This window comes from Musa acuminata, chromosome BXJ2-6 (assembly GCF_036884655.1).
Source record: "Musa acuminata AAA Group cultivar baxijiao chromosome BXJ2-6, Cavendish_Baxijiao_AAA, whole genome shotgun sequence".
Classification (NCBI taxonomy): domain Eukaryota; kingdom Viridiplantae; phylum Streptophyta; class Magnoliopsida; order Zingiberales; family Musaceae; genus Musa; species Musa acuminata.
In genome coordinates this window covers 348305-361551 of record NC_088343.1, presented here as the reverse complement: position 1 = coordinate 361551, position 13247 = coordinate 348305, and the positions used below count along the sequence as shown (strand labels likewise).

Sequence of the window (13247 nt, the reverse complement as noted above, 5' to 3'; positions counted from 1 at the left end):
AAAATTGCATAAAAAGCCTTTTAAAGCTAGTGCTACCATATTTTCATACAAAATTGCATAAAACTCCATTATTGAATATGTTATGATAAGTAAAATAATCAATACTTTCATTAAAATAATATGGTTGGAACAATTATCCATTAGTTGGAAGAGAGTGATTAAAAATGTGCTCCTGTGCATGCTCAATCACATTAGATTCGTGTTATTTGTTGATTAAAATTATGTTCAAGATTTCATCGATAAAAATAATATTTTTAAGGTAGGAGTTTTAAGTTAGAATATTCCATTATCTTCTTTTTGCTTGCATGATAATATTTGGAAGCATGTAAAAAGATGTTTGTTTTAATTTTTAGTCGGGGATCATACTACTAAGCATTTTTTTTCCCTCATCTTTTTAATGATTTTGATCTATTCTTTCATATTATATGTGATAGTTGGTGATGTCTCTATCAACCCGAATCTATCTTGAGCATCAGAAATGACTTGGGTGCTCATTTGAGGGTCGACCAGTAAGAAGATCTAAGTTAGGACCAAAGTGAAAAGCAAAGTGATGGATAAATAAGTAATGTTAGATTGATGATATTTTATAATAGGATGAGCTCAAGGAAATATTTCCTCTTGGATAAGGGGCTATTGTATTCCTCATTCCTTCAGTGACACAAGCTACGAACTCTATGGAAGAACGACAATGTTATGCAGTAGCTTTAATGAGATTTAGGAACAAGTACAGTCATGCAGGTGTAGAACTGAGAATGGAGATAAACTGCAGATAAAAATAAGATCATACTTCGTTGGATCAGTGTCTGCAAAAGATGTGATGCAATGCACAAACAGAGCTGGGTGTCAGAATCAATCTCCTACTTTCCTATGCTGAACCAATCTGTTGTATGTATTCTTGTTCTGTTTTGTTCTTTGTCTTCCACCTTTGGCTTCTTCCGGTTTTCTGTGCTCTGTAAGTGTCTGCAGAGACTCTCATTGGAGTTGGTTTTTTGAGCTTTCCAGTTGACCAATTTATGCTGCTCCAATACCCAGGAAATCAATGAAGCGAGCACTGATCTTGTTGGTGCCACCATCTCTTTCAGCTTGCAGGAAGGCATTGTTGGTGTGGTTGGCTGCTGGTTCAGTTGCTGAACCTTCAAAAGATGCATCAGAGTAAGCAAAGTGACCAGATCCCATGGCAAGTTCCACCATTGGTGCTTTACCATTGTTGAAGACAGTGCCAGGTTCACCAGGCTTTTCATTACATCCATTCCTTCTGGTCTGCAGCTTCTCATCTAAGCCTGCACAAGAAACAGACTTAATTTGAAGCCCTTCATGTAGACACAACATATTTACACTTTGAATCAAAGTGTTAAAGAGAACAAATAATATCTGCAAATGTTTTAAGGGTAGAGTAGAATGAAGGAAACTGATCATAAATAAGATTGAGGAATAACATATATATATATATATATATGATTGGACAATAATACCAGAAATGCTCGTTAAAGAGAGATTGTGTTTGTCGTGCTCTAATAGACACAACCATTGTTCTAATTTAAGTATCGCAATGACCTTCTCGGGTACACCATAACTCACAGACAGTGTAGCATTGGAGCACAATTGGAGCATTGGAGCACAATTGATAGACTAAAATTAGATAGTTGAAAGGTAAGAAGAAAATAAAAGATTCACTCATCATCCACCCCCTGCCTCTCCAAGGAAAGGAACTGAGGAAGGGCCCAAATCCAGATTAGCAAAAGGAGATGAAACGCTAAGGATGGAGAAGCATCAGAAAGGTCAGGAAAAGGAAAAGAAATGGAACATACCCAAGAAGAAGTGGAAGGCCTGTTGATGTGATGCCAGACCAGAATCTTTCAAGAAACAAGGCATGAACCTGCAAGCGGAGGGAGTGAGGGGGAGACCAGTGCAAGTTGAGGTAGACTCATCTCTGGTGCTGGTGATGGAGGAGTCACCACTCCAAGCATTGTGTCCACTGCTCATGTTCATCATCTGGGGCAAGGCCTGAGTCCAGTGGTCAGGGGAGGTGGTGAAGGCCTTCCTTCTCATGTAACGACTGCATTGCTCCCTCTTCTTCCTTGCCATGATCACATGCCATTGGTTCTTCACAGCATTGTCTGTCCTCCCGGGGAAGAACCTTGCGATGAGAGACCATTTGTTCCCGTACACCCTGTGAAAAGCTAAAAGCTTTTCATCTTCTTCCACACTGAAGGCTCTCCTGTTGATCCTTGGGTCCAGTTGGTTGAACCATCTCAGTCTGCAACTCTTCCCTGTCCACAACAAAATCCATCAACCATTTCAACCCAAGAAGCAAACTCCACTTATCATTCGTCAGGCTCAATCCTTTTTTCCTATGGACAAATAAAATAGGCAGAATCTGAACCAGTTTTCTTGAACGATGCATAAAGTCAAGAAAGAATCAGCAAACTCAGAATTTTTCTGTCTTCTATTTGCAGTTGATGTGAATGAAGGATGAAATGGCGTACCTGATCTTCCTTCAAGCTTCTCGGCAATCAAGTTCCAGTTATGGGGGCCATATTGGGAGACAAGCTCCTTCAGCTTGGCATCCTCTGATGGTCTCCAATGGCCTCTGCCAGAGGACTTGGGCTGCTTATCCTCATGAACTCTCCTTCCATTAGACCTCTCACTCTCTTCTTCCGCACCCAATCTCCTGTTCAGGGCCTCAATGCCCTCATGCTCCTCTGATGGAACCCTCCTCTCATACCATTCTCCCTTTGCGATACTGAAAGGAGAGTCTCCATGAAACGGAGGTGGTGGTGGTGGTGGTGGCGGCGACAGCAGTGGCCGATAGAATAGCCCCATCCCCGCTATAGATTTTTGCGTCTGGTGGCCCATTATTTTTACTAAAAGAGAGGGGGAAATATCACAACAAAGAAATGATTTTGATCCTTGTCCCACGTTGATTTCTTCTTAAACCTCGATCCAGAAGCATCAAAAATGGATCTTTCCTGCTCACTTTGTTGTGTGTCATCAATTTCGTCGAAGAACAAAGAATGACGACAAAAAGAAGCGCTTTGGCAGATATAGAAGCGGAGCAGAGAACAAAAGGCAGCAACTTTCGAACGGAACAGAAGAAAAAGAGCCGCACGCTTCTCTCTCTCTCTCTCTCCCTCTCTCTCTCTCTCTCACTCACTCGCACATTGGTCTCTATCGAGACACTGATATAGAAGCGGGGCAGCGGGCACGACTTGGTGCATGTCCAACACCGAAGTAAATCAAAACCCGAAAGCAGATTCCGAAAACCACGAGCAGAAACAGAAAACAGGCAACAAGAGGAGGACGAAGAGGAGGAGGCAGCCGGCGAGCGGGTCGTGTCGGCGGATCTCCTCGTCTTCTCACGAAGAGATGCCGCTGCTCCTCTCCCGCCTGCTGTCCCTCTCCGCATCGCTAAGCATAGCAAAAGAAGCAGCATGCAGCAACTCCCTGCCTCCATCTCTTTGCCCGTTGCCCACCTCCGTCCAAAACGGTGGCTCTCAGAAAACCAGCCGCCGCAGTTTACTGCTGCGGATTGTGAACGGCTACAGTGAATCTTCTTCACCTTCTTCACTTGGGATAAATAGATGGAGTGTATGATGCACCATCACTGGTTTCCAAAACCTTGATGCCGATGTTTCCTTCCTCATATAACCAAATGAAATCGTCGAAACATTTCAGTGGCAGTGTAGCTTTGTATTCCCCATTCATCAATCGAATGATTGGTTAAGGCAGCATTAAATCCAGGCGATACATGGCATCTGGCAATATCTTCTTATTTTTGTGGATGAATCTTAATTATCAGAATCGGGTCAAACATCGGTCGAGTCGTGCCTCGAGGCATTGGTTCACTCCAATAAGTTGGTTGTCATGGAGAAATAAGTCAACATGAAGTCGAGAAAGAAGAAGAAGAAGAAGAAAACCAAAAAAAAGAAAAGAATAGTTATAAGAAAGATGATTAAAAAATAGCAAAAAAATCATTTAAAAAAATAAAATATGATAAGAAAAAGTCATTATATATGAGAATCCATATTTAAATATTTTTTCATAAGAATTAGGATATATTTTTCCATTAAAAGATGATTAGAAAAACAAGAAAAATATTTTTTCCTATGATTTTGGATGGAAAAAGTTATACTTCTTTGCAATTCTTCAAATTATCACAGCTAGACAAAACTATATGTAAAGTTTGGATGATGGTTGATTCAAGTATAGTAGAAAACCAATCACTTCTCTATGTACATCTAAATTACATGTCCCTCTCTCAGTCCCAAATCCATCTCTCTCTAGTTTAGTGAAGTTGAATATCCTTCACAAACTCCAATAGCAGTACATTTTTTTTATTCAACCTAGTCCTTTCTTACAATGAAATGCCCTCAATAACATATAAATAATAAGTCACATCAAACATATATTTTAATGTCTAATGAATAATCATCTCATTGACCTTATGAATGGATCCAAAAGTTCATGATTATCTAATTTTTTAAAATAAAATTAAATTAGATAACTTTTGTCTAAACACATATAATTAGGGTCTTCTCTCCAAGGCTCTTTATATGTCAATATATAAATTATTATTTTAATCTCATATCATAAGATTGATTTAAGCATCGAAGAATGTTTAAGTTAACATCATGTTTGTTTCACCTACATTATTACATCAATAAGTGATTCGTAATACCTTGTAGACTCAAATCAAGTTTAGTTGACTTAAGCAATCGAATTATGCATGAATACTTAAACTTATGGTTTCATAATGTAAATGGTTTGTCGGAACAATTTCAAATTAATTTTTTTTTACTATAAATTGTTGTATTATATGTCAAATTAAATTGGTAAATTTTTCTCTAAATCTTTGCTTTTACTTGTGTACTGTTAAAGATTATATTTTATTTGTGTTTACCATTAATAGGTTCAGAATAAATATTTATGATGCCACCAAACGAAATCTTAGATAGACATTATCTTAAACAAATCAGAACACTACAAATATGGGTGTCAATTCCTCTACCATTATTATTTTCACAACATTATTATTCATTTTTTAAAAAAAATTAAAGAGCTTCATTCATTCCCTATCATTTTCTCTATTTTCTTACTCCTTCATACTATTTTTTGTAAGGACCGACTTGGATGCATATCCAATGCACAATGACCGATTGATTTGAGTACAATAAGTCTATTTATTTCATTAATAGTCTCAAATATCCATTACGTTGGATGTGGATAAAGACCACATGGATCTTATAGTTTACTCTCGATCACCATGAGTAGGTTGCAACTCAAACAAATGATTTTGAGGCTAAAAAAGTTATTACATAGATTTATTTTTCTCATGCTCTTTTATGACATAGATATTAATAATTTTGTTATTTTAAGATTATTATTATTATTAAGATCTTTATCAATTACATTAGTTGAGACTTTCAATAATATTATGAGTTAGAAGATAATAATGATGACATTGAGAAGTTAGAAAATTTTTATATGGAAAACATATATCTTCTCTATTCTAAATTAGAATATTTCTTCCTATCATATCAAAACTTTGATAGTTGTAAGTGCCATCAGAGTCCAACTCTCCACCAACAATGGAAAACACCTATTTCTCCTCCAAGTGTCAATTCACCTAACCCTAGTTTTGGCCATATTAGCTCATGTCAATTGCTTTCATTGTCAAAAATGGTGCACTATTTTGTCCTTCATCAAATAGTCCACTCACCTAATTCATTCATTTGTCTCTATTCAAAAATTCTCCCCCATTCGTGCTTTCTATTTTCCTTTTCAGAACTTGTAAACCATATAATCTACTACAAATTTCTTGATCACAAGTTTTTCTTTTTTTTAGGAGAAAATCTTAGTAACAAAATAATATTTTTTTATAAATAATAATAACGAATAAACTTATCGAATAGTGAAGATAAAATTTATATATTTCGACTCTCATTGTCTATTTCTATGCAGAAAAATCTAAATTCTTTAATATATGAGATTAGATTATATAAAAAATAATAATATCTTGAGTTACTCCAAACAATCAAATCCTTATGCTTGAAAAAAAAACCAGTTTCTCCAAGCAATTTGATTCTTGTTTAAAAATTTAGAAACACACACCAACCTTCAATATTTTTTGTAATCTACAATTTATTTTCTCCATTGAGATCTTGCTTCACGCTCTCGATAGAAACCAACTATGGGATTTCTTTAATTGCTTGCCACTAAAATAATGATGTTTATAATTTAAAACAAATATTATAAAGAATAATTATAATATTGTGGGAAGATATGTGATATTTTGATGAAACGTTTAGAATTGGTTTCTTCGAGTGTTTTCCACATTCTTAATAGCAATTAATCGAGGTAGGATTGCTAAAGATTTTAGTTCACAAACGATGCAAACTTACCCCGACACCTCACTAGGTTGACTTTGACGGCGTGTGAAGATGAAACATTGCCTTGTGGTGGAATCCACGCTATTGACTTGACTAGGAAAACAATCACTCTCTGTGATCCACATTTTATGTGGTAAATTCTATTTGGGTATCTATTTTTCTTGACTTAAAGTTGATTATTAGATATCCTTATCCAAGTTGAATAGTTGATGGTTGAAATATTTTTTATTTTGACTTTGTCCTTTTATCATAGAGTAGTAATTATTTTTGGACAGTTTTTATCTATTTGATTTGTTCGAATAAGATTCTAGTTTTCTTTTCAATAGGTTTGGAAAAGTATTCTTGTAGAGTTGGCATGAATAAATACTTGATTTGGATCTCAAATATTCGATAAGATTTGTTTATATTTTAAAGGTAAATAAGTTAACGAAGAGTTATTCGAGTCGAGAGGAATTATCAACTTTTAAAACTGATTGAAAATGTATTTTTGAGAGTGAATTTACTTTTGATTTTTTATTAGGTTCTGAGTCTTCGTCAAAATAATTCTTATTAGTCTACCATCAGGTGGCCATTTGAAGTCGTAAAATTATGTTTGCCCATCTCAATTCCTTGCATTAGTAATGATTTGTGGATCTTATTAATTAAATAATTATAAAATTTAAAAATTATAGATATTAAGTTATGGATCAAACCTAATATATATTAATAAAATTTTAATTTATATAATTATGGGACTAATATCTTCTCTCATTTATATGTGTGGGTTAATTGTCTTCCTATTATTCATAATGATAAGTTGTAATGCATATCAACGTATTACTCGAGTCACCTGACTTATTTGTGTCGCTCATCCAAATTTTTATCTAATAATTTCTCTTTAAATTTATTTTAAGATATTAAATTAGATGAGTCAAGATAAGACTAATCCTATTGAATAATATAACATATCAGGTGTCATTTTTCTTGACATTAAACGGTGGTATCTTTAGGCCATCCATCACCAAAACGTGGGTTTTGTGAGATCATATAAAAGAATGCGGCAGTACTAGAAATCTCGATGGGAATCTCTTCTTCATTTTAATTGGGTTGGCCGGCTGTCCTCCGTCGAAAGAAACGGAAGAAAGCAGCAGCCTTCGTTGACGACAAGGGGAAGAGTCTTCTTCATGTTCACTGCTGTGGTCCTTCCGATGTGTCCACCAGTACACCCTTCAAACCCTAAGTCATTGGATAATTCTTCCGCTGTTTCACTTCACCAAGTTCAAAGTCTCACTCCATGCTATGCCATGATGATACATTCCCTCCTTCCTACTCTACTCCTTTTGACATAATTCAATGCATGAGGGTTTCAGGAGAACAAATCACCTACTCTATGTTTTGTTTGGACCAGTCAATATTAGAGATAGGATTTTAGTCACATATAATTAGATAACGATGAGTCTGAATAAATCTAATTAGAGTAAATACACATCATATTGGATATAAATTTATTTTAAAAATAAAATATAAAAGTTATAGACACTAATATATGGAATCTGATTCTTTTAATCATTAATGACTTCAAGATAATATTTTTAATGTAGCTTTATTTTATCTGTGATGGAGGCTACAATATCCTTTTAGAATATTTATAGAGCATGAGTTAGACGGAGAGTAGACGTCAGAAACTCTATGATCATATAGAGGAGAACACCGTTGTGGAGAATAAATTTTGACTTGCAACACAAATGGGAATTTGCTCCTTCTTGTGTTCCATCAACTGTACTATCAAGTGAGAGGTTGCTGTCAGAGGTTTCTCATCCGCCGTGGGAATGACATGCATATCATCAACTAGAAGTTCCTCGACAGCAAACCCACCACCCACAGGATGGACTCAAGGCAAGGAATAATGGAGGTCTCCATCTCCATTATTCTATAGCGATCTTAAGTCACCTCGAGCTCGTTATTTCTTCTCACATGTCGACAGTCGCCAGCGACCGGCGACCTGCAACAATGGAGACCCCGTCGGCGGTCCACTACAAACCAAAAGTCTCTCTCTCTCTCTCTCTGTGTGATGCGTAATGGTTGACAGATGAGTTGTCCTAGTGGACACTCAACTTTACTTGCCATGCCTTTGAGTGCTGGACGAGGAAAAGGAGGATGTAAGTACAAGGCAGAAGCATAGAGAATAGCACCCTACTTTGGACTATTAGTTTACCATTTGATCCGGATTTTATTTGTAGCTGTTAGAATAATATTTTGAACTATTTATTATAAGAGTGTTTTTATTTAATTTCTACGTTCACTAATTATAAATTCACTCATATCTACCAGAAAGATAATGATAATAGCCATTAATTAGCTAATCAGGTTAGATTTTCTAAAAGTTTTACTATGATCATTCATACATAGGATTGCTATGGTCCATTCTATGCTACGAAGGACATGGGAGTTTTCTGTAAGAGACTTTTAAGGTAATTTTGTTAAGATGTTCCAAATAAGTCAAATAAAAAGTACTATAATAATTTTAAATAATCTTTTTTCAAACAAAATCATCTAAAATCTAACAGGACAGTATTCTTTGCACCATTTATTATAATATGTTCTTGGAATTCCATCATCGACAATTACGTTTCCAAGACTCCAAACTCCCATACGTTCCACCATTATCGACAAAACGAGGAACCAAAATATACATAGTACGAAACCCACTTGCCCGTAACATTGCACCAATCTATGCAGGTTGTCCTATGGTTCCACTTCAAGATTAAACAATGACTAGTTCCAATTTAGGGTACTCCTAAGCTTAGTGTTTTACCTTGAGTTAGTATAAGAACTTGACAAAGGTTTCCATCATGAATGTCTGTGAGAATAATTACTTACACATACTTTCATATTGGTTTGCAGGTTTGGAATTTAATTGCCTTTTATTTATTGGTTAAGTTCTTCTCTTATATTGTTGACAAAGGTTTCTCGATTATATTTCTGAAAATGTGGTATTAGAGCTGTTAATTGTCAACGAATATTACATGAAATACTTGGTCAATATTTTACTTGTTAGCTTTGTTATTGGCATTATTACAACCCCTTTAGTTCTAGATGATAAACATTCAACATCTTTAACAGAAGTCAGCTTCTTTACCTACAAATATCTTTTTTGGAAGGAGAACTAGGAATACAGTTGACTAATTGAAATTTTCTTTTCTGATAGAGAAAGAAAGGATTGACTTCATCAATTAAGATTTGGACACCCACTTCCAATTTCTCAATGCTGACTTAGTCTACTGAAATTTCCATGGCAGTATTGATTTGTTGTCACTTGTGATGACATAAACTTGAGTCTATGCTAATCCATAGTATTTCACCTTTGAATCCTTCTTCAACATCTGTTCTACTCTTTTAGGTGTTGACTAGTACAAAAGTCAACAATTAGAAACTTTAGTCAGTCAAAGCAAGTTATAACAACTATGGGTTTTTGCCCTAATTCCAGTCTCATTGTAACTTGTCATGAAACCCACAGGCAATTTGGTGCTTAATACTCATGTCAGAAGACCATGTTTATATTCACAAATCACAAACTGAATTCTAACTTTGACTAATGATACATTAAGGCTTCTTCCATGAAAGCCAATTTCATTAAGGCTTCTTCCATGAAAGCCACATACACAATGAAAAGGAAGAAGGCAACAGGAGAAGCTTCCATGAACTTGCACGGGAGTCTTGCCTTGCAAGAACTCCAACATGGTCGAGCTCTCTCTATCTATCCAAGGGACCATAAGGCCGGCCAATGAAGAAAACTTTGAGATCCTCTCCTCTCCAAAGCTTATCACTTGTTCTACGTCAACAACAGAAGCTTCCATGACGGACGACGTGATGCTCTTCGACGTGTTCTCTGACCTCGACAATTGCATCCTTGTGTGCTACCTCAGTCTGGTTAGAGACTTTGTTCGTTGTTGCGCAAAAATCTTTACGCTGAGCACAGCAAGAGGCCAACTGTGCAACGATGATGTCAGAGTTATCATGGATAACGTCACAATGATATGAAAAAGGTAAGAAATACAATTATTATGTATAAATTTTATGCTAGGATTAAAATTAAATATCATAAATAAAAATAATAGATCTGTTTCTTTTGAACATAATAATTAACATGGTTGCTCAGTAACACACCATCATCTACATACACTTCTATTCCTATTTCTAGAATCATTGTACCTGATAGAATATGAAACTTTTGGAAGATATGAAAAGGAATTACTATGATCTCTAAAAGATCATACCTATATATAAGTGAGAGTAAAAGATCTAGAAAAAATAATTAGAAGAGGTTTTTTCATCAAAATTACCTCATTAGATATCCTAACATAAGTGGATTTCGTCGATAACCTAAATCAAAATTTAATTAGAATCTTACTATATCTTAATTAATTAATTAGGATCATAAAATCTAATATTTATTTTACTTGACTTATTAATTGATAAGATACAAAAAAACAAGTTTAAGATCAAAATAAATAAAATAAAATTTATTTAAAAATAATTTTATCCAATTGGTGTGTAAAATTTAGAAAAGCATTTATACACACAAGAATTTAAAAATAAGTTAACAAGTCTAATAAGTATAATAGTATTATATTAAATTTGACTACCAACGCATATATCATTAGTATCATATTTTCTTCTATATATTACAACACTATTAATTTTTCCTAATGTAGTCCAAATGACTCATGTAATTTATCTTATGAAGATAATTATATTAGTACATTCAACCATAATATGTATATACATAAATATGAATAGAATAATAAAAATAAATAAATTTAATTATATAAATAAAAATATTAATTATAATATCTATTCAAATATATATCAATATATTTTTTATGGGTTGCTCACAAACCCTCGTCCTTTCAAATCCTTTATATTGTAAGAGCTAAGTGAATAGATTAATAATCAATATAATGAAATTTAAATTCCTTAATTAATACTAATTATTTCTAGACTTAGATAATTACTAAGTATTTTATGGTAATATGCTTAGAATCATCATAGTATTTATTATTCTTAGAAAAGAAAATTACTATACTATGTCACAAAATATCTTTAGCAACTTGACAATTTAATCAGGCCACATGAGAATAAATTTTATAGTCATAAAGCTTGAGTGATCTCATGCCACGAAATTAGCTTATATCATCGATAATACAATTTGCATTATACTATTCTTGTAAATTATCCATTCAACTAATGTAAACATAAATCAAAAAGTGGACTTCCTGCTATTTCAAATATATAAAAATATCATTATTTCAAACTGATCTAATTTCCTATATATAAGCAGACTTTCGTCCCTCGTAAATATCTTATTTGATTCCTTTATAGTTAAAACTAATATTTAATCTAGTATAAGCTTAGCGCATAATATAGGCATGCATAAGAAATATTTATTATTTATTATTTTATTTTTTTTCAAGCCAATTTTAGAAAATACTAGCTTTGATTGAATCTTACGTTATCATTTGTTCATTTGTTGAACAAACCTACATGTAAAACTTAATTAATAAATTATTTTAAAGATATTCTTAATAATTATATATATGTTATTATTAATATTATTTTTGTTAATATATTTAAGACTAATCCTCAACGTAATTTCATAAATTTATTAGTCCATGCCACTTTGGTGGCTACAAGGCTAATACATTTATACCTTATAAGTCTATTATCTTAAGCCACCTTGATAATTATTAATAAGATAAAAATTTATGGATATGTTATAAATAATATTTATGGAATATTTTTAATCTAATTATACAATATTGATTAATAAAAAGTAATTATAATAATTATTAAATAAAAATTAATCAGCACAAAAACTTATGATAAGAATAATCATGATAGAAATTCATGCCTTATTGTAAAAATTAATATAATATCATAATTTAAAATATATGCATGTAAATAATTACATAAATATCGAATAATAATAATAATAATTTCACTAATATGTCATAGGAGAAACTATAAGAAAAATTCATAACTTATAGTTTTCGTTTATATAATTCTATAAAGGACCTAAAGTTCATAACCCTACTTAGTTTGGTGATTCAAAAATTAAGCCACAATGAATTGGGCAGCCCAGAATTGGACCACCTAAATTGAGCCCAACAATCACTATAATCAATTTGTATTTAAGATCCAAGCCCAAGATAATTATTAGATTAAAATTCAAATTAGGATAAATTAGTCAAATTTCATTAAGTTAAAATTAGATTTGACTGATAAAAAATAAAAATTGATCAGATCCAAATTCGATAAAAAATTTATCGATGCAAATTTGGATCATAATGGTCAAAATCAGGGCTAAAAATGATCTACAATGATAATCTAATTAGGGGTAAATTTTGGTCAAAATAGATTTTAATAAGTCAAAATTACTGTCACCCAAACACCCTTCTCTGCGATTTCTTCTCATCGTGACTTCTCCATCGCACGATATCGACACAATCTCTTGGCCGACGATCCTTCACCGTTGCCCCTGCGGATGGCTTGCCACCGGTCCGGCGACCATCTTCATGGCGCAGCATCACCGGGCATCGAGTTCCATCGCAACAACGCCCAACAGCCCGCCGAGCCCTCTTTCCGCCATAATACAACCGACCGCAATGCCGCATGGTTGCTTGCAGTTGGACGGCGCCGCCACCCGGCGCCGCCAACACCATATTGCGACCCTAGGACCCTTCTACAATGCTTGAAAGTGCTGCCATCCATAGAATCCAAACACGGTCGCGCTGACTTTGACCCCCACGGCCGGCCAGCAACACTATTGTCGAATCGACCGCGCGCCGGACCACCTCATGGTTCTCGGCATTGTCGACC

The 13247-nt window shown here is 34.1% G+C and overlaps 1 protein-coding gene across 2 annotated transcripts; it reads right to left on the bottom strand.

The window, feature by feature from the left end:
• Positions 1–673: 673 nt before the first annotated feature.
• Positions 674–3425, bottom strand: LOC103971054 (transcription factor CSA). 2 transcript variants are annotated; one of them, XM_009384998.3, is made up of 4 exons: positions 2487–3425; positions 1809–2270; positions 1203–1280; positions 674–1133 (listed from the first exon to the last, which is right to left on the bottom strand). In XM_009384998.3, exons 1-4 carry the CDS (start codon positions 2854–2856, stop codon positions 1012–1014), a joined length of 1032 nt encoding a protein of 343 aa, XP_009383273.2. In that variant the 5' UTR covers positions 2857–3425; the 3' UTR covers positions 674–1011. The 2 variants fall into 2 exon arrangements, with proteins under 2 accessions (XP_009383273.2, XP_009383272.2); XM_009384997.3 differs by having other exon boundaries at positions 674–1280.
• Positions 3426–13247: the final 9822 nt, after the last annotated feature.